The sequence below is a fragment of the Gavia stellata genome, chromosome 13 (assembly GCF_030936135.1).
Source record: "Gavia stellata isolate bGavSte3 chromosome 13, bGavSte3.hap2, whole genome shotgun sequence".
NCBI classification, from domain to species: domain Eukaryota; kingdom Metazoa; phylum Chordata; class Aves; order Gaviiformes; family Gaviidae; genus Gavia; species Gavia stellata.
This window is the reverse complement of record NC_082606.1, coordinates 24,398,069-24,419,575: the sequence shown is the minus strand read 5'-3', so window position 1 is coordinate 24,419,575 and position 21,507 is coordinate 24,398,069. Positions and strand designations below refer to the sequence as shown.

Below are 21,507 nucleotides of genomic sequence, written 5' to 3'. Positions count from 1 at the left end.
GGCGCAAAGCGTTAAAAGCTTCCCGGGGTCACGCGACTTGCTTTTACAGCCAGCTTCAACGCGCCCGGGGCAGGGCCGCGGTACCCGAGCCCGCCCTGCGGCTGGCGGTGCCGCCATTTTGTGGAGGGGCGGGGCGGAAGCCCGCCTTTGCCATGGAAACGGAAGCGCCGTGCCGCTACTTCCGCCCCCGGCGCGTCCATCCAATGGGGGGGGCGGGTGGTGTTTTGGCGCCGAATGCGAAGGGGGCGCGGGCCGGGGCGCGCGGCAGTGGCGGGGAGCGGGCGGGGAGCAGGCGGTGAGCGCAGCCCCGCGGCGCCGAGGGCGTCCCCTGCCGGCGGGGCGGCCCCGACCCGTCATGGCGGCCGTGCCGCAGAACAACCTGCGGGAGCAGCTGCAGCTGCACTCGGCCCGCGGCGCCCTCAGCAAGCCGCCCCCGCCGCGGCACCGGCCGGCGTGAGTACCGCGGGGCCTCGGCGGGCGGGGCGGCAGAGCTTTAGGCCTGCAGCGAGCTCCTGGGGCGCGGCAGGCCTCCGGGGCGCTCACGAGGGGCTCGTCTCTTTCCAGGGGCTTCACCTTCAAGAAGACCTCGCCGGCCGGCGCGCTGCCCAGGGAGCCTCGGGGCCTCCCCGCCGCCTCCGCGTTGAGGGACAAAGATGTTAACACCTCCCTGGCTGCGCTCGCCTCGGCCCTCCCTGCCTCCAAGGAGAAGAGAACGCAAATCCAGGACTTCTTCGGCCCCCACGGACGGGCCCTGCAGCCGGCCCGCGCGAGCCCGGCGCTTCCCGCGTCCCGGGAGGCGTCAAAAGGCCCCGCGGCCTCTGGGAAGGGGAGTGTGACCGAGGGGCTGCGCGGTGCTGCCGGGCCCGGTCCTGCGGCTGGCCCCGTCATTACCGTAGGAGATGAGTGGGATGACATTGACGACTTTGATTTGTCGGGAATGGAAAAGAAGTATTGCAGACCGCCGCTCCTCTCCCCCAAAGGGCAGCGGGCCGCCTGCAAGGCTTCCCAGAGGTCAGACCCCCGCCTGGACCAGCCGCCCGGCTCTCCCGGGACCGCGGGGGATGCCATGGGGCCTCGCAGCCGCAGCGCTTCGGAGCGCGGGGAGGCCTCTGCAGAGGCTGAACAACAACCCTCCTCGCAGCAATCTGTGATCTGTCTCGAGGATTCAGCTCCCTGCAGCGGTGACAAGGCTCTGGGTGAGGGCCTTTGGGAGAATTTATCTGCTGACGTGATTTTGGATGATGACGGGGAAGAGGCTCACCCAGGTAACGATTTATTTTAGGGTACCGATGAGCTAGAAGAAAATACGTTCGTGTTTGCACACAGAGGGCTTGATTTTTTAGAAATCAGAGGGAGCTGTGTGCTCGTATCTGCCCAGCAGTCATGGGTACGTGGATTTCGTTTTGGTAACCGCAGCTTGTGGAAGTGCAGGGTTGTAAATAGTGGAGTGCTTTCTCGATGGCAGAAGTAGCAGCTGGTCGCATGGTAGTATTGGAGTTGCAAGACTTCCCATATGGCATTCCAGAAAGGAAGAGCAACAATCTATCGGGATGTTACAGAAAGAAAAGCATACAAAAATACTACAGAAATTCATACAAAAGAAACGTAGAATAATCGTATGCTTAAATGTAATGATGAGAAATACTAAATCAGAAAAACAGATCTCTCTTGATTTTAAAAAACAAACAAACAACAAAAAAAACACCCCAAAACCTCTAACCCTCAATTATGACCAAGAAGTTCATGACCATCAGTCGGAGTGCTTCCTTGGCAGCTCTGGATTCCTCTTAGCTCCTCTGTTTTATGTGCCTTACCTGTTATGTTTTGAAACTTTCGATTTTTATTTGTGAAATTAATATGTTTATGCAACTGAATGACATTGAACAGTGTTCTGTGATGCTGCCCTTGCACTAAGTGGCGAAAGGATTTGCGAATTGTATTTTTCTTCTTAAGAATATTTTTTTACCTTTTCCCCTCTTTCTGTGAACTTAATTTTAATATATTAATGATATTGGACTTTCTTAGTAGAATTTGTTTTACAAGGCACTATACATATAAATTTACCTTCTAATTCCAGTATAGGGACTATGCTAGTTGATGAGTCTACACTCTTTTTAAGCTAGTATTTAACATAACAATAGTTTTCTGTAAAATCTCTTGTAGGAAAATACACCTCTTAAGTTTTTCTCTTCTGATAGGGAAAGGTAACTATAGGCAAGCTATATAACTTTTCCACTTAAAAGAGGGTTTGTGGGTTTTTTGTCTGTTTGCTTTTAATGGGGGAGAAAAAGGGAGCGTAATAAATAGGGGTTTTTTTGTCCTTTAAAAGTCGGAAACTGTATTAAACGGGTGTTTTGAAACGCGGCTATTAATTTTTTCCTTCTGTTCAGTTGCATTTTTGTTTGTACCAGAATAAGTTTACAGTGTTACCCAACAATATTAATACACTTCTCGTTCAGCTGCTAATGGTAAAAGTGGTGAGAGCCAGAAGCCAAGCAACGATGAGAAGAACAGCCTCCCAGAATTGGATGAGGCCAACATTGAGCCGTTCGCAGGCACTGAGCTTGAAGAGGACGATTACTTAGATATTGTTCCACCCTCCCCTGAAGAAGAGCTGCCTTCCTTCTCGCCTTCTGTAAAAAGCATTAGGTAAAACAAAGTTCACTGAGAAAACTGTGTCTTCAGGATGATTTTTAAAAGTACCCAAAAAGACATGAAATTAGTGCCTGTTAACAAGTTACAGATTGAGTTGATTGTGTCTGTTGCTTGGCAGGTTAGCAGTTGACAGCTGCTATTAGTGTCTTATGAAACGCTTTTATGGCCAGTTTAAGGTGGCTTTTTCTTCAGAAAAAGCAGAATTATTTTTCCTTTCGTAGTGGGAGGGAAAAAAATTATCGAAGCAAGTCTCTACACGTTGGAAAATAGGATGAGTGACAAACTGCTCAGCTACTTGGATTTTAAGTGGGTTTTCAGAAATTTGGTTATCTTTTACACACATCTTAAATGCTGTTATTCTAAAAGATACATTTCTTTTATGGAAATGCATTGATTTACAGATATCCATATTTTAATGACTTTTTCTTTTAACATTAGTAATATTTTCCAAGAATCTCCAACTGGTGGAAGATCCATAGTTAGCAGCGTTGAGTCCAAGCCTGGGAAGGTTGCCACAACGCCGCCTGTTGCTGAAAGCAATCCTAGCACGGACGATGCAGGTACACGAAACGTTTTGAAATCTTATGCCTTAGATTTTGGGGATGGTTTGCAACTTCTTGTTCTCCTGCGTATCCCGTGTAATCTACGAGCATTAACTAACAGTGACTGATGGGGACAAGGAAGCAAGGGACTGAGTCTCATACAGGGTTCTCAGATGTTGTGTAGACTCAGGGGTGCTGTCTGAGCCTGATTCTGGGTTTCTCAGTACCAGTCTGGGATATGGCACAGACCTCCTTTTCAGAACTTAAAATCCCAGGTCGACCAAATTGTTCCCGAAGTCGACTATGGCACAAAGACACATCACTGTAAGCTGGAGCTGTGTCAGTGCTTCCATTTGATTCCCACAGATGCTGGCTTTGGGAACTACTGAGCTAAAACGTTTGATTTTCACTGGCGGAATGAGAAGTTACTAAGTATAGGTGTGGCACAACCTGGTTTTAAGGCTGCAGATCTTTTCTCTCAAGATATGTAAAAAGGTAGCTTATGGTACTGTTCTACAGTGTCATTTAAAATTTTGTGTTTATAAATGCCCAGAGCAGTGTTTTTATGTTTTAATGAGGCTGTTCTGGAAATCAGTTTAGTCGAGCTCCATCTTGTCATACTTTAGTGTACCTATAGCAAACTTCGGTCAGTTTGGACTGTTAGCTTGGTGCAAGAGGCGGCCTTCTGACCACTGGGTAATCAGAGTTAGGCAAGCCTAGCAGAGGCCAGAATGTAGTCTGAGGGATCACACAGCCCCGGTAGCAGCGGTTTGAAGTCCAGTGTAGTTCATTGGCAAAATCCGGATGGTTTGCAGTGTTGCTAAATTTGGAAGGGAATGTCATGAGGTGACAAAAGCTGACTTTCATGCGTGGGAGGTTTTCTGTGGTACTTTCTAGACTAGAATTGCAATGTAGTATTTCGATAAAATATGCTTTAGTGTGTTTGGGGAGGGGTAATTTGAGATGAGCAAAACCCGTAAACTTGAGTGTTTTTTGGAAATACGTTTGAAAGAACTGTGACGAGGTTTGGAAAATATATAGAGGTGGATAATTAAAAGGCAAGGGCAAAGATACGTAGACTAGCTGAGTTCGTGCACAGAGAAACAGTTCCTTTATGCGAATGGACTTTTGAAAAAATGTATTGAAAGTAAATTATTTAGACTTATCTATTGCAATTTGCTGTCTTTTGGTAGAGTGATATCATCTTGTTACACATCCTAATAAAAATCAGTGTTACTGTATGCTAAAATGTACTCCATCCAACAGATAAGGGCTTGCATTTGGAACAGCAACTCTACAGCGTCATGGATGATATCTGTAAGCTGGTAGATGCTATTCCGCTTCATGAGCTGAAGTCTCTGTCATGTGCAAAAGAACTTCTCCAGCAGAGAGATCTCAGGTACGTTTTAATAAGCAGCCTTCTGGGTTTCCGTGCTCGCTGTGAAGCGGTGTCGTGCCTGCAGGTGTCTCCATCACACCGACAAGATGATACGGAAGGATTTTTAAAAGCTTAAAGTGAAGTAAAAAGCATTTTCAAAGCTTAAAATGACTGAATGAAGGGGAAAAAAAAAATCCAAAAAACTGCTGAAAGTATTAACAATCCCAGTGTTCTGCCGGAAGAAAGAATCCAGTTCCACATTCAGTCTGAGGCGTAGGTAGTTGTCTATCTTTTCTCTGGAAGGTGACTAGCACCAGATGCTGCCAAAGAAGCAGGGTGATATGATATAACCTGCTAGGTGTCACCCTGATTTCTTATAACCGGAGACAATAATTGAATATTCTCTGTATGAGACTTGCTATCACTGACTACAGTGATTATGACTTCTCCTAATATCCACGTACTTGTCATCTTTCAGTCTGATTATTGCTACTGCAGTCTGCTTCTTTAACTTCTGCATAATTTGATGACACAATAAATAGACAAAGTATTGAGATTTGGGATTTTGTGTTTGTTTTTTACTGGACTGAGACTATGTGCTTTTTCTGAACTTTCTCAGTAAAACTAATTTATTCTATTTCCTCTTATTGATGTAGTCGGACATAGTCTTTAGAAAGTACATAAAAACTTAATTTGGTTCAAGCATATTTTTACTTTTTTAACTTCAGGTTTGTGTCTCTAAGGATTACTTCTTTTATGCTCTACCTTGCCTGGAGCAGTTCCGTGCTATTAGGAATTCTTTTATTTTATGTCTGCAGAGAAGATGTAGTAATTTTGTAATTACTTTGTTCAACTGAGTTCTGGTATTATTCTCTCTTCCCTAGATTTGTTTGAAATATTTTTAAAATATAGTGACCCAGAATACAATGTAACCACCATACATTAATGTTTTTAATAGGAGAGAGACAAAACCGTTTAATGTATGTTGTAGAACTTGATAAAACATTGCTTGTGACTAAATTTTTTTTTTTTCCTTCTGGTTTCCCTTGCCATCTCTCCCAGGAGAAAATTGCTAGCTAATTCTGTCACTTTGAACAAAGGTAGCGTAAACAACGCTTTGCCTAGAAACTGGAAGGCATGTGTGGAGCGGGACCCTCTCGCATGTCCTGGTACTGCTCTGTGTTCTGGCCCGAACTGGAGCTTCAGTTCTGACAGAAACTCGCCAAAATCCACAAACCTCCCATCTGTGCTTTCTGGCACTGTTAATTCAAGCAATTTTTCTACCAAAAAAAATCAAACTTTGGGTACCTCTTATGCTTCAAAGCAAAGTATTGGGGAGATCACCTGCCTAGAAACTGCAGCACTGTCTTCTTCCAAGGTGAATGGCAAAGATGGAGCTTCCCCCAGCCTCCATTCCGAGATGTCCTTTGACAACAGCTGGTGTGAAAAACCAGGGCTGAGAAACAGTGGAAACCATCATCTGCTGGAGAGGCCTCTTACGAGCACAACTCTAAAAGGTCAGAGCAAAGCTCCTACTGGCATTCCTGCAGAAGATGGTTTAGGTATAAATGATACAGACTTTGACCTTGATCACTTTGATATTGATGATTTTGATGAGGGCTGGGAGAATTCGGTGAATGTTTCAGCACCTGAGACGCCGTCTACGCCGTTGTATCAGCCTGTCAGGGAAGGGCCACCTGCCAAATCGCTGTTGTCAAAGATAATGTCCAGAGCCAAAGGGTCTGCTGTTGTCTCAAATCCTGCTGCTCTGAAATCAAGCTTCTTGATGGCGCCAAAGAACCGTTCAGGTAAATTATGCTCATTAGGATTACTGTCTTTTCCTTTTTAAATTTTTATTTACTTATTTTTAAACCTAAGGCCAAGTAATTTACTGTAGATTACATCAATGCCTTTTGTTTCTGTGGAAATTTCCTCTCTTTGCAAAGTCATATGTATTTTTTTGCTCCAAGTGATGCCAAACTTCTTGAATTGGCCATGCAGGTTGCAGGCTGCTGGGAAGATGAAGCTGCTAACATTGGAAACTAGAGTTGGAAACTAGTTTCTGTGTTTTAATTAAATAATGATTCTGCAGTTGTTAATTCGAAGCTGTACAGTAGTTTTAGCTGTTTGTGCAAAATATTCAGAAATGGACACTTGCTGAAGCAAACCTAATCCTTCTGGGGCACAGGGGTGGGTCAGTGTTATTTGTGGTTACTGTAGGAATGGGTTGGTAAAAGGGGAGGTGAAAGTGTTAACCTGTTCCATCAGCTTCTCTGTCGCTGGTTCAGCTAGCACCTACTGTTGGGCACCCACGAACGGGGAGCCTGTTCATAGCTGTTTGTGACAGAGACGACGTCTGTCAGTGTAAGACTAGGTGTTTTGTACAGTCATAGGTAAGAAGCTTGTTTCCAGAGATCTGCATATAATCAAAATTCGCACTTTAGCCGGTCTTAAATTCTAGATTAATGCAATTTTTTTCAGTAAGTCGTGATTTGAATTTAAAAGGTTTAAATGGTTGAAGTGGTGGCTAAGCCATTTGTTACACTGAAGCAGTTTTATGTGGCAAGAGGGATAGCACAACTTGATATCGTAACTTACTGTACATACATTTTCCTTGTTTACTAGATCCGCCAGTTAATAACCCTGCTCTAGAACGTTTCAGGGGTATGAAATTCTCCCATTCTGAAGAAATGATGAATATATTTCACAAGAAGTTTGGTTTGCACTGTTTTCGGACAAATCAGCTGGAGGCCATCAATGCTGCTCTTCTGGGTGAAGATTGTTTCATCTTAATGCCCACGGGTATGTATCTCCAAACGCCACGCAACTGCAGGCTTTGGAGGTCTGGCACTCACTTGAGAAACACAGACCTGAAGCTCCTTCTGCAAGGCCCATGACAAATTTTCTCCTTTTCTGTGCCTTTGTAGAGGTGGCGATAAATTGTGCTGCTTGAACTCTGTGGCTGCAGGATTCCTGGAATTTTGTATGCACTGTGGTGTTCTGAATGAGGCGATTGAATTTCTGTCTTCCGTAATATTTCACATGATAACTCTTCCTTATCCTACAGGTATCATATCAAAGGCAGTCATTGGTAAAAGTTAATTGTTCCTGAAAGTGCTGCGAATAGAAAGCGAGAAATAGGTCTCCCTTCTTCCGCTCTTTCTCCACACTGTCTCCCTTCCCTCTTGGTATCTAACATTTGTGGTGTTCTGTTTAATCCTTACAGGTGGTGGTAAAAGCTTGTGCTACCAGTTACCAGCGTGTGTCTCTGCTGGAGTCACTATTGTTATCTCTCCACTGAGGTCGCTGATAATAGATCAAGTTCAGAAACTGAAGACTTTAGATGTAAGTTCAAACAGCTCACTTTCTTCAGCTTAACTGCAGATAAGTGAATTAGAAATCTGAAATTTTACAGTAAATCTTATGTCTCTCAAATACAAACTGCAAAAATCAATTAGATGGAAACTGTAAAAGGCACACAAAGTTGTCTAGGAAGAACTAAATTAGATGAACTAGAATATCTTGGCAGTCTAACTGCTAAATTTATTGATTCTTGTGTGTATTTGTTATTGGAGCTTAGTTTTCAAGTACAGATGCTGATTCTTAGATTCTGAGAGTTGTATTTAGACACCTCAATAGGAGCAGTCTGGCTTTGTAGCAGAAGTAAGAACTAATAGTTCCTGAGCGTGGAGAGTTCTGGTGATGCTAAGCATTTCTGGAAAAGTAATACACGGAGAAAAGAAATGCAAGTGCAGAAGATGCGTGTTCCTAAGGCTGATTGCTTATGAACTGCTTTTGCCTCTCTGAAGCGTCTTTTTCATCCTTCGTGTGTTGTTGAGACTGAGAGATCAGGGAAACAAAGGCAGATAACACATTTTAGGGCAAAAATACAGACATGTTTTGGGGTATGAGACCAAAGTGATTATGATGCAGGGTTTTGAAGCTCAGACAAATCCTTCTCTCATCAAGTATGGTTTTTGATAGTCTGACTAGACATGGCCCTCGAATGGTTGTCTGCCATTTAGCAACTGTTGCACAACGCTACACTTCGGCCACACTCTTTGCTCTTTCTTCCGTTGCGGGGTGCCATGGCTGTAAAAGCCAGTTAAACTGGCTCTGTGACTCCTGGGGATATGTAGCTGCAGAAGGAATTTTCTCTGCAGAGCTGCAGCTGCCTCTTGCGAGAGGAAGAGGAGACAAGCAGGCAGAATTGGCTCTGTTGGTATGACCTATTCTTACACCGCTCTTGTCCTTAGGCTCTAATTCCTTTGTTACTATTCAGCATGAATAGTAAGTTATACTTTCAAATTTAATATTAAATTGCGGCTCCAAGTTGTATTCCATCTCTTCTGATGCAATGCTATTCTATGTCTGTGGGTGCTGTTATTGAGGGTGTTACCATGTTTTTGTGCTTCTTTGAAACTTTGCTTCTTAAGATCTCTGTTTTCTGAATTCGATCTCAAACTTACAGTGTATTGAGCAATAAACAAACATCACATCTGTTTTCTTTACTGGAAAGAGAGTGCAAAGAAAGCAGACAAATCCCCTAAGTCAGCTCTTGGTCTGTTGGTAGAATTGGGAGCAGAAGACTGGAAATTTGTCTTACAGTCTTCTGGTTTTATCATTAGAAAAATTCTGCGATGTGTACAGTTCGGTGGGGATTCAAATGTTATCTATAATTACACAAAGAAGCATTGAAAATGTTATATTCGCTGAGGACAGTAAATGCATATACTTTTTTATCTGGTTTATAACTAGATGTAGGATTATATTTGGAGATGCTTCTGTTTTGCGCATATTAAAACTTAATTTTATTTTTTTTTAATATAGATTGCAGCAACATATCTGACTGGTGATAGAACAGATGCTGATGCTTCAAAAATATACATGCAATTGTCAAAAAAAGATCCTGTGATAAAGCTTCTGTATGTCACCCCTGAGAAGGTTTGTCTTTAATTTGAATTCTAAAATCATGGAGGCAACAAGAGGTGGATTACTATGAAGTATTGAATGGGAAACACTGAATTTAGAGTAGGCTTCTGGGGGAAAAAACTGTTAAATATTTTTTAGATAATTCAGTAAGATTCTGTACAGATGTAACTAATTTCAATCAGTAATTAACCAAGAATGAGAACTGAGTATGTGTGTACAATTTAATTTCTTAAAACAAAACCCCCATGCCCATCCATTTTGGTATATCTTACTACATGTTAGTGGCTAATTGCTGTCAAGTAGCTATTAAAATCTAGACTGTTATGAGTAGGATAATACAGGGAAAAAATATGTAACTGTCAAGGTAATAGGTGACTGTCAAAAGATTGTCTTGTACTTAATTATAGGCTGCCTTTAAAAATGATACTATTCTACAAAAGCTTTGTAAGAGGGGACTGTTTAGTGTGCTGATTATGTTTCTTTCTTCAGCATTGTCTTTCCCTGTCTTTCATGGCATAAGTAATTTAAATTTACCCAGATTCTAGGACCTCCAGATAGATGATCCTAGAACCTTGTGGTAATCCCACACCAGCTGCTCCATTGCCAGTTAAAATGAAGCTGGTTGCCATCTTCTTTACGCCTTCAAGCTTTACCTGCACAGTCAAGATTAACCTTGCTGTACAGAAGAATTGTTTCTGTATTCTTAGTCAGGTAGCGTGCCGCTTTGCTCTGTTAATTTGCTTTCTAATGCCACTGGTGGATGTGTACCTAGGTTTGTGCAAGCAGCCGACTGATGTCAGCCCTGGAAAATCTCTACGACAGGAAACTCCTAGCGCGTTTTGTCATTGATGAGGCCCACTGTGTCAGCCAGGTAAAAACCTTGATTTGTTTTTCAAAATGGCAAGAGACTTAGTTGGAGCCTCTTACTCAGTTACACTTCAATTTTGTTTTTAAACTAGTGGGGTCACGATTTCCGACAAGACTACAAACGACTGAATATGCTCCGCAAGAAGTTTCGCTCTGTTCCTATGATGGCCCTTACTGCCACTGCTAACCCCAGAGTACAGAAGGATATTCAGAATCAGCTTGAGATGCTAAAACCACAAGTGTAAGTTGCTCAGCATTTTCCTGAAATAACTTGTTTGTGTTGCAGAAATTTTGAGTGGAAAACTTAGTAAAGTAAGAAAAGCATTACAGGTCCATCTGAAATACTGATGTGGTTGTACCTGATTAAATGAGAATGTATGCATGGAATTTAATGTGAATTTTATATGCAAAGTATTAAAGTAAAAAGAAAAGAAAACTTACCAAACTTTTCTTTGCATGATTAAGGAAGCTGTTTAATAGAAAATAACATCATGAAATTTTCTATGTTACTGACAAAATGTGCAAGTTGTATTTTAGAGTGCTTTTCATGAGAATGCTGAAAAACTGCAAAAGCTGGAAGTGTTTTTTAATTAGCATTGGCAGTAATATAGATAACGAGGTACCATTGGGCCTGGATTGTATTGTAGTGTTTTCATTGTGTATGACGGAAAAATAAAGCATTCTGTTTTGTTGAATTTCTTATTTTAGAAATGTATTGTAGGGTAGAAGGACACTATATTTTGCAAATTTGATCAGTCGAATGTGGATGCAAGTATTTGAAAGGAAAATGAAGGCAAGACAAATCACTGTGTACGTGTTTGGTTTATGGGCATTTCTTTCTTCTGCATAGTGCCATGTAGCTTTGTCTTTTCCACAGACACAGGAAAAACGCAGGAATTTTAGACCTGAAGTATGGGTGACGTGAATCTCTGTGGGCATAGTGGAACAATAATTCCTTTGCAGATAATGCAGAATGAGTAGTAGTTAGTTGAATTTGGGACATTCCAGTCAACAGCTAGTTAGCTGAAAGGATTACTTACTGCACCCATAAGGCTGACGAGCACCCATGAACTGTCATGTTTCAGGTTTACAATGAGCTTCAACAGGCATAACTTGAAATATGATGTATTGCCCAAGAAGCCAAAGAAGGTGGCAATGGATTGCTTGGAATGGATTAAAAAATATCATCCTCGTGAGTACTGAGCAGCATAGTATGCTTGCATGCATTTTTATGAACTACTTTTTAAGGCAGGAAAAGCTTTTGTAATGCTGTAAAAAAAAAAAAAAAACCCGAACTTGTGCCTTTCTGTAAGCGACTAGTATATTTACAAGAAAAACAAGTTGGAGGCAAAATGATATTATTGATAATGGGAATCAGATTTATGGGCATCCTAAAGTTAAGAGTTCAAGTTAAGATGGAAAAGTAAATTATGGTAATGCTTTTGAGTAATCTTTCTGGAGGTTGCCAGACCTTTTAGCATCGTGTCTTCAGAGTATAAAGGTCATTTAATATCCGTACTGTTTTAATTGTTTAATTCTGCTGGTCTGCTTATCTGTGGTTCTCCTTGAAGATATCTTCAGAGACTCCTATCTTTCTTAGGCTCTCTTCTGGAGTCCTGCAGCTCCTGCTGCTGGAAGCTGACTACACCAAGCTCCCTTCACAGCTTCTCTAGTGCTGTAACCTAGTGGATCATTGACTAAACTGCTCTAGCTCTCCATTTATGTAGTTCTTTATTCATGTACTTTAAATCCTAAGATTGCACAGTACTGAGCAGGAAAACTTTTTTCTTGATTCCACCTTACCAAAAAAACCCCAGGAAGTTGGGTGAGAAGAAACTAACAAAAACCATCTGACATTAATAAAATTACTTTTCTTTATTATTAAGCAGTTATTGCATTACACTTACCAACCTCTTTATTGGAATAAATGTATTTGCTTGACAGGTATGTCTGTTAAGCAAGTGAAAGGGAATAAAGCTGTATTGTAGCACAAATCTTTTTTTTTTTACGTATTTGCAGATGACTCTGGAATAATTTATTGCCTTTCACGTCATGAATGTGACACAACAGCGGCTATTCTGCAGAAGGAGGGTCTTGCTGCACTTGCCTATCATGCTGGCCTCCCTGACTCCAACAGAGATCTTGTACAAAAGAAGTGGATTAATCAAGAAGGATGCCAGGTAAAAGAAAAGCAACTGGGGGGGAAAAGTGAATAGAATTTAGAGCACTTTTATCCCTCTGGGCCTGGTAAATGAAAGGGAAGTTGTGTAAGGTTATTGCCAAATTGGATGCAGTGTTAAATAACTGATCCGAACAGATCTGCCAAAACACATTAGCCATCTTTTTATTGGGAGTTTTACAAATCAAAGACTGCAGCGCTGCACCGAGGTATGATATTCCAGGAGGAAGAAACCGAGCAGTACAAGGCTTCTGAAACAGCTCTAAGCACGCTGCCGAATTGTATATTGAGACTTAAATTTGGAGTTTTCCCTTTGTCTGGAATAGCTCTTCTGAAAGGAGAGGTGGTTTTGCTATTTTGTACTTGTCTTGCAGCGTTACAATTGAAATTCTAGGTTCTGCACGGTTTCATGGTCCTGATTGCCTGTGTATTTTTGGTGCAGCGTGCTGCACGAATAACTTTCATAACTCTATGTAACAAATTATTATTTCCTTCCTAGGTTATATGTGCAACTATTGCCTTTGGAATGGGAATTGATAAACCTGACGTACGCTATGTTATCCATGCTTCTCTTCCTAAATCTATAGAAGGTTACTATCAAGAATCTGGCAGAGCTGGACGCGATGGTGAAATGTCTCACTGTCTGCTCTTCTACAGCTACAGTGATGTAACCAGACTTAGAAGGCTAATACTAAGTGAGTTCTCATGTTTGTAACATAATGCAGACAACATTGAAGAAGTCACTTAGTCACTGGTGTCTGTTTCATTTAGACTGTGTTATTTTCTCGTTTAGAAGTGCCATATATAGCATGGTATTGCAAAGACGGGAGAACTGTGCATCTTTACCTGAATGGTGTTCTGTAATGAGGGGGTTTTGTCACTTGTACTTAATTTTAGTAAAAAGAATTTTGCTTCATACATATCCATCTCTTGATTCCTGTCGTTCTAGTCTTATTTGCCTTCTCCATTCTTTAAAACTTTAGAGGTAAAATCTGTCCTAGCTTAGTTCTGTACTAACCTACTCATCTTTTTTTAAGCAAAAAAGAATATTGTGTTTTGTCTATGTGATTATATATTAAGATGCAGAGGTGCAGATTTAACAAATACAATTGAATTTATTGCATTTCAGTGGAGAAAGATGGAAACAGTCACACAAGACAGACCCACTTTAACAACCTGTACAGTATGGTTCACTACTGTGAGAATGTAGTTGATTGCCGGAGAATTCAGCTTTTGGCCTACTTCGGGGAAACTAATTTCAATCCCACCTTCTGTAAAGATCACCCGGAAGTAATTTGTGATAACTGCAGTAGAAAGAAGGTAAAAATTGTAGCTCTTATTTATAGCGTTGTTAAACTGATTTTAGCTGCATTAAAAAATGGTTGCGTGACATTTGGGAAGGTAAACAGAGAAAATGAGTAAGATGTTTTGTATTTTTGTGATGCTAGATGCTTCGAATTATTTCCAGGGTTTAACGTAGAGTAGAATTACACAGACTATCCGTGGACTTACGATGCTCCTATTTCTGTCAGAGGAGGACTAGTGAGGTGTAAGGATGTTCCTCAGTGTCGGTTTTCTTGGCTACAGTGCTTATAGGAGGCAGGAGGTAATATAAGGTCCACTGGAATATGGCTATGGGGAAATCCCTTCAACTGCCTATTCTGATGTTTTCGAGGCAGCTTTGTGCTGCCAGAGTAGCACGAGTGCCACATTAGCAGGGGTACACTGTTGGAGGCGGCCCAAAGACCAGGGTTTGTGCGTCAAGGATTGAAGCAAACTTGTTAGTGGCATGAACAGGAGTAGAAGAGAAGATAGCTATTGAAGCAGACAGGGGAGGGTTACTGATCTCTGTAAACCAGATCAGTTTTATATCTGATGATACTGCTTCTAGGTCCTGTGTTTGAAGCATTACCTTACACAGCTGTGACTGTAACAAAATTTGACTAGAATAATGCATATTCAGTCCAGTCTTCCCATTTTAATGCATATTGGAAGTGTAAGTTCCAGTGCATGGCAGCAGAATAATTACGGGAATGCTTTCCAAACGATTTACCTTGCTTGCCAGTATTCACGCAGCAATCTTGCAGCTCACTCTATAGAATTAACACAATAGAGATTATATACAATTGGTTGGTGTGTATTATTGCATTTTCCAGAGTATTATCAAATACAGAATTCCTGTGACTATTGCATCACTGTAGGTGTACTAACTAGAAAACCACTATTTCTCTGTTTGGAATGAAATGAATTCATGACTGGAAAAAGCTCACTAATGAAAAACAAGGCTGTCGGTAACAACTTGTGTTTAGGACAGAACCACGTAATGTTGTTTCCTAATCAAGTGTATTTTAATAGGATTACAAATCAAGAAATGTAACAGATGAAGTGAAGAGCATTATAAGATTTGTACGAGAGCATTGTGGACAAATAGGACGAATAAATGCAAAGAGAAATACAGGTTCTGGAAGATACACGTTGAATATGATGGTAGACATTTTCTTAGGTAAGTACTGTTCTTCCAGAAGCAACACCTAAATGGACTTGGTTGGGTTGGTGGTTGGACTTGATCTTGCAGGTCTCTTCCAACCTTAATGATTCTGTGATTCTGTGACTTGGTGGATAAATCCCTCACTAAGTATCTGGAGGTCTGCGCCATACCAGCAGTGGTTTAAAAGAAGATAGATTTTTGCAAAATCATTCTTCCCAGGAATCTCTTGCTGGTAAATGATCCAAAATAAAACAGATTAAAGCTTTAATCCGTTTCAGGTTGCTGTAGTGATAGTATTAGTTTTCTGGTGGTGCTTGGAGTTTCTGGTGTTTTTATGTGCACAAGCAATGGAATACCCTTGGGATCCTCCACAGGTCTGTAAATACATACGTATGCAGGCTTTCTAATCGCAGGCTAATCCTGTGATTTCTGTTGCACAGGTACAAAGAGTGCGAAGATTCAGTCTGGAATATTTGGGAAGGGAGCTGCCTACTCAAGGCATAATGTGGAAAGACTGTTTAGAAAACTGGTCTTAGACAAGATTCTGGATGAAGACTTGTACATCACAGCTAATGACCAAGCGGTAGCATATGTAATTCTAGGAGAGAAAGCTCAGGCTGTGCTAGACGGATCACTACAGGTGTGTAACAATTAATTAATTCATTTTGTTTCTCTAATGTATTGTTATAAGGAACGTGCTACAGTTCTTATATAGCATTGTTGGCCTACCAGCTGAAGTACAGGAACTAATCTTTAGCAGATGCAGGGAACAGAATCCAACAAGCATGATTTCTAGTCCAGTAATCTAATAATAATGTTGTGAGGCAAAAGGTGAGTTTGAGAGGATTGGAGAGGATTAAATCTTTCTCTTCTCCCTCCATCCATCTGATTCCAGCTTGACAAGAAAGGAAAGTTATGACCAACACAGAAAAAGCTAGCTAAGAAGAAGGGAAGGAACAGCGCTACTTTCTCCTGCATTTTCTGCTCTGTTTTTTTCCAGTCATCGGTGAGCTCTGATGGAAGATGCACTTCAAGAAGGTCATGGAACCCGACCCAGAATTGCATGAGGCAGCGTCTCCTCTGCATTAGTGCTGTGTTCAGAGAAGAGCCCTCAGCATTAGACCTAGTGACCTCTGTTTAAAGCTAGCTGTAAATTGGGTTCTCAGGATTTTTTCCCTGTGTTGTGTATACTCTGCTAGCTCTTTGTAGAAGAAACTCAGGGGCGGTTGAGTAGCCTGTTTAAAAGAAAAAAAAAAAAAATCATTAAAAAAGTGTATACTGGGTAAATAGCTTTTTTTTTTGGTCCATCAAACAGTACTTTTGGTTTCCTTCTCTGTGTTTCCTTTTCCTGTGTTATCAATCAATCAGTCTTCTAATGATGGCTCTGCAGTAACTCCCCTGACAGAATTATCGATTGGCTTATTTTAACAGGTGGAGTTTCATGAAACAGAAAGTGCCAGTGCCATCAGAAAGCAAAGGGCTTCCGTGGCAAAAATGTCACAGCGGGAAGAGATGGTTAAAAAGTGCTTTGGGGAACTTACAGACATGTGCAAAACGCTTGGGAAAGTCTTTGATGTGCATTACTTCAATATTTTCAGTACTTCAACTCTAAAGAAAATAGCAGGTAACGTCATTTTCCATTACTTGGAACCCCTGTCAGCAGGAGACTGAATGTGCCATTGTAGCCTTTTCTGACAGAAAATCTACAGTTTCTAACATTTAGCGAGAAGCGGTTTAAGTATACGTAACTGAGCGAGTCCTATGGAAGTAGCTGACATAGCATAGATTCCTTGGAGCTGCAGTTCATGCTGCAGCAGTCCTGCTGGATAAGTACAAGAGCCACCCTAGTAATCGTACCGCAAAACAAACTTTGAAGTGTTTTTGGAGAAGACTTCAGGACTAGTTTTTGTGCTAACCAGCTAGAAGCAAATCTGCTAGAAAAAGGCTTACTTCCTTAAGGATTTAATGCATAGGGTGGCACTAAAAGGAATTAATTTCCTCCAGAATACTCTGCCATGGTTGCTCTCCAAAAAAGTTAGTTTGTTTGACATGTCTAATTGGTACTTTGTTACATTACAGAAACCTTGTCATCTGATGTGGAGGTTTTACTGCAGATTGATGGAGTCACAGAAGACAAACTGGAAAAATATGGTGCAGAAATAATTAAAGTGATGGATAAGTACTCTGAATGGACCATACCAGGTTTGGTATACTTTGTACCTAAATGTGTACTGTCCTATTTAGTACCCTTCTCTCCTCCTCTATCAGAATTTTCACTCAAAAGTTACCTTGTTTTAAACAGAAATAACTAATTCTTGCAGTTCAGTAAGTACAAAAAGGGAGCAACTGCACACTTTCAGAACATACAAAGGTCTTTGCTATCGTCTCACGAGTTAAATTCAGCATATCTCTGAAAGGCTAAAAAAGGAAAACGAGAACTAAGCAGACTGCTCTGCTCCTAACCTGTTAGTTATTGGGATTTATGTAATACACTTAGTTATAATGAGAATTCTGACCTTAAGGTTAAAGGTCTTGCGCCTCCTGCATATTTTCAGACCTGCATCTACTACATACAGGGTAATGTTGTAGCCTGGCAGATAATCAATAACTACTACCTTTTATTTTTCATAGTAATTGAGGTCAGCAAGTTCAGGTCTTCACTGACTAGCCCTTGCTCAAATGTGAAGTGCTTCCAAAGCTAGGTGTAAAAAAAGCTGTCATGTCAGAGTAGTAGTATTTTACAATGCCTTTGCACAGCTCTAACCTTATATACAAAGTTCAGCTCAGTGGAGAATTGAGCCCTGAGTCTAGTAAATCTGGTAATGTCACGTGGGCATAGCACGTAGCCTACGTTGTAATTGGACTACGTAATACAGCATGGCTATCAGATTAGACATTGGGGCCTGCAATTTTAAAGCGATTCATGCTTACTTTTAATGAGGTTGTGCTTAGGTACACTGGAATGTGAATAAATGCATGGCTACAAACCTGAGTTTTAAGTATTTTATTCTACTGCCTGTGCAAAGAATCATGTCCCTCTTGATCATGACTGATTGAGAAGGAGCTCTCTGCTCTCTGAGCCTTTCCGTGTCTCCTGATGCTGTTTTTAAACACAAGTGCCATATTTGACTGTGGTATTTATGGTATATTCCATAATTCTTCCCAGCTGACATGGGGAAGAGAGCGTAAAGGCAGAAAGCCCAGTGTTACCAAAATAGTTTAGACAAGAAGCCAAGCTAGAGCAAATAGGACTGGCCAGCATTCTTTTATGTCATGGGATAAAGCAAGGACAGGAGGCAGTTTTGGTTTACACCAACCTATGAAACGCCTTTAGCTGAGCCTGGAGCATCACCAGGATGAAGGCAGTACAAAGGAGGTTTTGAACAGCAAGGACAGAAGTTTTGGTAGAGTCAGTGTGTTCTGGCTGACAGTTCTGACTGGCCCAGGCAGCGTTTTGATTTAGTTAGTTTTTAACTCACTGTCTATCTGTAGAAGATGCTGCCTGCCAAAGTGTGGACACAGCTACGGGAAGCACCGGCACACCTGAGAGTGATGAAGAAGCAGAAGACGTAGTTACAACCTCAAGCTATTTTGGCAGCAATGCAAACCAAAGAAAGAAAAGGAAAGGGCCGCCAAACTTCAGAGAATCAAAGAGGAAAAAGACAAGTAACGGTGGCAGCCAACGGTTTCATCCCAAAGGGTACGTTGCTTGTGGTCATTTGTAACTTCCTTTTGTCCAGAATAGCATGATGATGATCCCAGAACTGCACTGTTATCCTACTGCGTTTTCTTGAGTAAGTACAGGCTTTTAAGAATGACATTAAAATTATCCAGGTGCCTGGTAACAACTGCTCTCCTTTTGGTTTTCTAGCATTTTCTGTTTAAAAACCTCCTGGTGAGGAAGGGTATTTAACAGTTCTCTTTTGTTTCTTACTCTTGACTGCCACAAGCTAAGTAGCGACACTCAATTTCAGTGTGCTGCCATAACCATTATTAGCAGGCTGACTGGATTCTGTGCTTGGGAACATAAAGATGGCTTGGAACTTTGATGATCTGATGGAATATTTGAACTTCAGTTCCCAGTCTCTTGTTAATTCAGGACTTCTCCCTCTGATTCTACCATACGAGGCAAGGCCTACATCAAGACCATAGTGTGTGGATCCAGGAGCCTGCTTGGTCTTGAGCTTCTAGGGCAGATCCACCACCAAACTATCACAGGTTGATGAAAGAGCCAGACTGGGTTCATCCTTTGAGTCAATGACCTTATTTTAGTAGTTCATGTAGTTATTAGCCTGGTAACTCAAGCAGTAGCAGTTGGTGCTGAAGGTCCATGCTTCAAAACATGATGACTAATCAGTGCTGAAAGGGAATGAGCGAAAAAGGAGAAATTCTGCCCTCCCCAAACCCTCTTTAAAAACAAGGGGGAATGACATTAGAAAAGTTGAGCAACAAGCTCTTATTTGGATTTTATAGTCGTGCCTTTTCAGTGTTTGTGTGATCATAGCTTGCCTTGTTCAAAAAGGAAGGAAATGAAAGTTGCCAGTACTGTGGTACAGTCAGGTTACTTAATCCCTCAGCCTAGAAATTTTACCTCGCTTGGTATATGAGATAGAGAACGTGAGGTACAAAAGAGCGGTTATGCCAACAACCCACATCTTGCATTTCTGAAATGATTCTTTGAATGGGGTTTTGTTCAGTCTGTAAGTGTCATAGAAATCGCATTATCTTTCAGCAGGGAGGAGTTCAGGCCGTTTGGAAGAGTAGCTCTAACCGGTGCTAATGTGCTCTCCAAAACATTCTGTAAAATCCCCACCTGAAGAGTCATGCCTGAATTTTAAAGACTGTTAGGTTTTATTGGTGTACTAGCTACTTAACATTTTACTGCTTTAATGTTGCATTCATCATCAAAGAGAAAATATGGTCTACCTTATTAAACCTCTTTGCTTTCTGCCATTGTCTGTTCTTTCCAAGGATGTCTCCTTCTCTGCCCTGTTTTTCCTCATTCTGGTCTTTGGTTGTTTTTGTAGCAAATAGCGGTTCCCAGCTCAGGAGGTTTTACTCCCACCCTTTTCACCTTTCCCATCTACTAAAATATTAGTCATTGAATGCTGTTGACCCTGAAGTGTCACTTAACGTTGATACTCTAATTGGATTAATAGGAGTCAGGTTGGTTCAGCATTCTCTGTCCCTGTTTCAGGCTGCTGCTTGCCCTTCGGCAAATGCCAGAGCAACAGCTACGCATGATTTACATTTCAAAGGTATTTTTGCAGCCCTGTGTATTAAAAAAAAACCCAAAAAAAACCAACAACAAAAAAAAACCCACAAAAAAAAAAAAAACAAAACCACAGCTCTCTTAAAATGAAAGCATGGTCTCCTAGAGAAGCTAATGGTGGTGTATATACAAGTACACCATGGGTGTAGGGACTGTGGGAGTAGAGCAGATGTTTGACACGTACCTTCTCTCTGAACTTTGCAGTGGTTACAGCAAGTACAGAAGGACCAAAAGGCCGTCTAGCTCGAAGGCTCCAGCTTCATCTGGCTGCAGTTCAGCATCGTACAGTGTTAGTGCCACGCACGGAGCTGCTGGAAAGCTGGGGATTATGGCACCACCGAAACCCAAAACCAGACAATTCCTTCAGCCTTCGTATTCAATATTGTAACTAGGAAAATGTAAATACTGTAAATAGCAAGCCCTGAAGATGTAATCATTGTTTATTAAATCTTTGTTTCATTTGCTAAACCTTCTGAGACTTGTACATTTGTCAAGTATGGAAACCTCACATTAAATAAATGTTTTTAAACTCGTAAGTGTATTTGGACCTTTCTTTCTACTCTAAAGCAAGAGAGTTCTGCCTGGTTCTACAGACCCTGCTCTTCCCGTGGAAATAATCACTGCACGCCTGCTTCACAGCTACCTCGGGGCTACCCCTGAGACCAGAAAACAAAGCGGTTACTGGCACCGCGCATCCCGCAGCTGTGGCTGCCGCTCTTCTCCTCCCTTGCTAGTTGTGTAAGTGCTTCAGAGCTCCCCAGCCGAGCTGCTCTTCCCAAAATGTAAGCCTGGGGATGGTCACCTGAGGTAGAAAATACGATTAACGCTTGTTAGTTTCAAATTTTATTCCCCAGAGGCGGGCTGGAGCGCCTCCCGAGAGTGCCAAGCCCTGCCAGGGTGTGCTTTTTTTCAGTTGTTGGGGTTTTTTTTAAAAAAACCCTCATCTCGTCACAGCCACGGTGAGGGGCATTTGAGCTGCCTCGGCCCGCCCTTCCTGCCTGCCAGGAGGCGACCCCGGAGGGGGCAGAGCCCCCCCTTTGTCCGCGCACGCCCGGGGCCGAGGACTTCACCAGCTATTTGCGGGCAGGGACCCCCTCAGGGCCGGCCTCGCCTACTGCGCGACCCGCCTGCGGGCCTGCCCAGCGGTTCAGTTCACCGCACGGTAACAAACGTTCCCCACTTCCCCCCCCCGAG

The 21,507-nt window shown here is 41.9% G+C and overlaps 1 protein-coding gene across 1 annotated transcript; it reads left to right on the top strand.

Annotated features, from left to right (window-relative positions):
* The first annotated feature begins 320 nt into the window (after positions 1-320).
* Positions 321-20,706, top strand: BLM (BLM RecQ like helicase). The gene is made up of 21 exons (XM_059823985.1): positions 321-453; positions 565-1,265; positions 2,460-2,649; positions 3,094-3,215; positions 4,464-4,596; positions 5,638-6,383; positions 7,201-7,377; positions 7,802-7,920; positions 9,406-9,519; positions 10,280-10,378; positions 10,467-10,615; positions 11,460-11,566; positions 12,394-12,554; positions 13,053-13,248; positions 13,683-13,873; positions 14,909-15,056; positions 15,482-15,681; positions 16,473-16,665; positions 17,121-17,243; positions 18,534-18,741; positions 20,518-20,706. Exons 1-21 carry the CDS (start codon positions 356-358, stop codon positions 20,699-20,701), a joined length of 4,359 nt encoding a protein of 1,452 aa, XP_059679968.1. The 5' UTR covers positions 321-355; the 3' UTR covers positions 20,702-20,706.
* The last annotated feature ends 801 nt before the right edge of the window (positions 20,707-21,507 follow it).

What these genes read in the sequence shown, in the direction of transcription:
- BLM (XM_059823985.1), top strand. Translation starts at nt 356, where the DNA reads ATGGCGGCCGTGCCGCAGAACAACCTGCGGGAGCAGCTGCAGCTGCAC. An exon ending in AGAAACTGAAGACTTTAGAT is followed by an intron (nt 7,921 to 9,405) that starts GTAAGTTCAAAC and finishes TTTTTAATATAG; the next exon opens with ATTGCAGCAACATATCTGAC. An exon ending in GATTAAAAAATATCATCCTC is followed by an intron (nt 11,567 to 12,393) that starts GTGAGTACTGAG and finishes ACGTATTTGCAG; the next exon opens with ATGACTCTGGAATAATTTAT.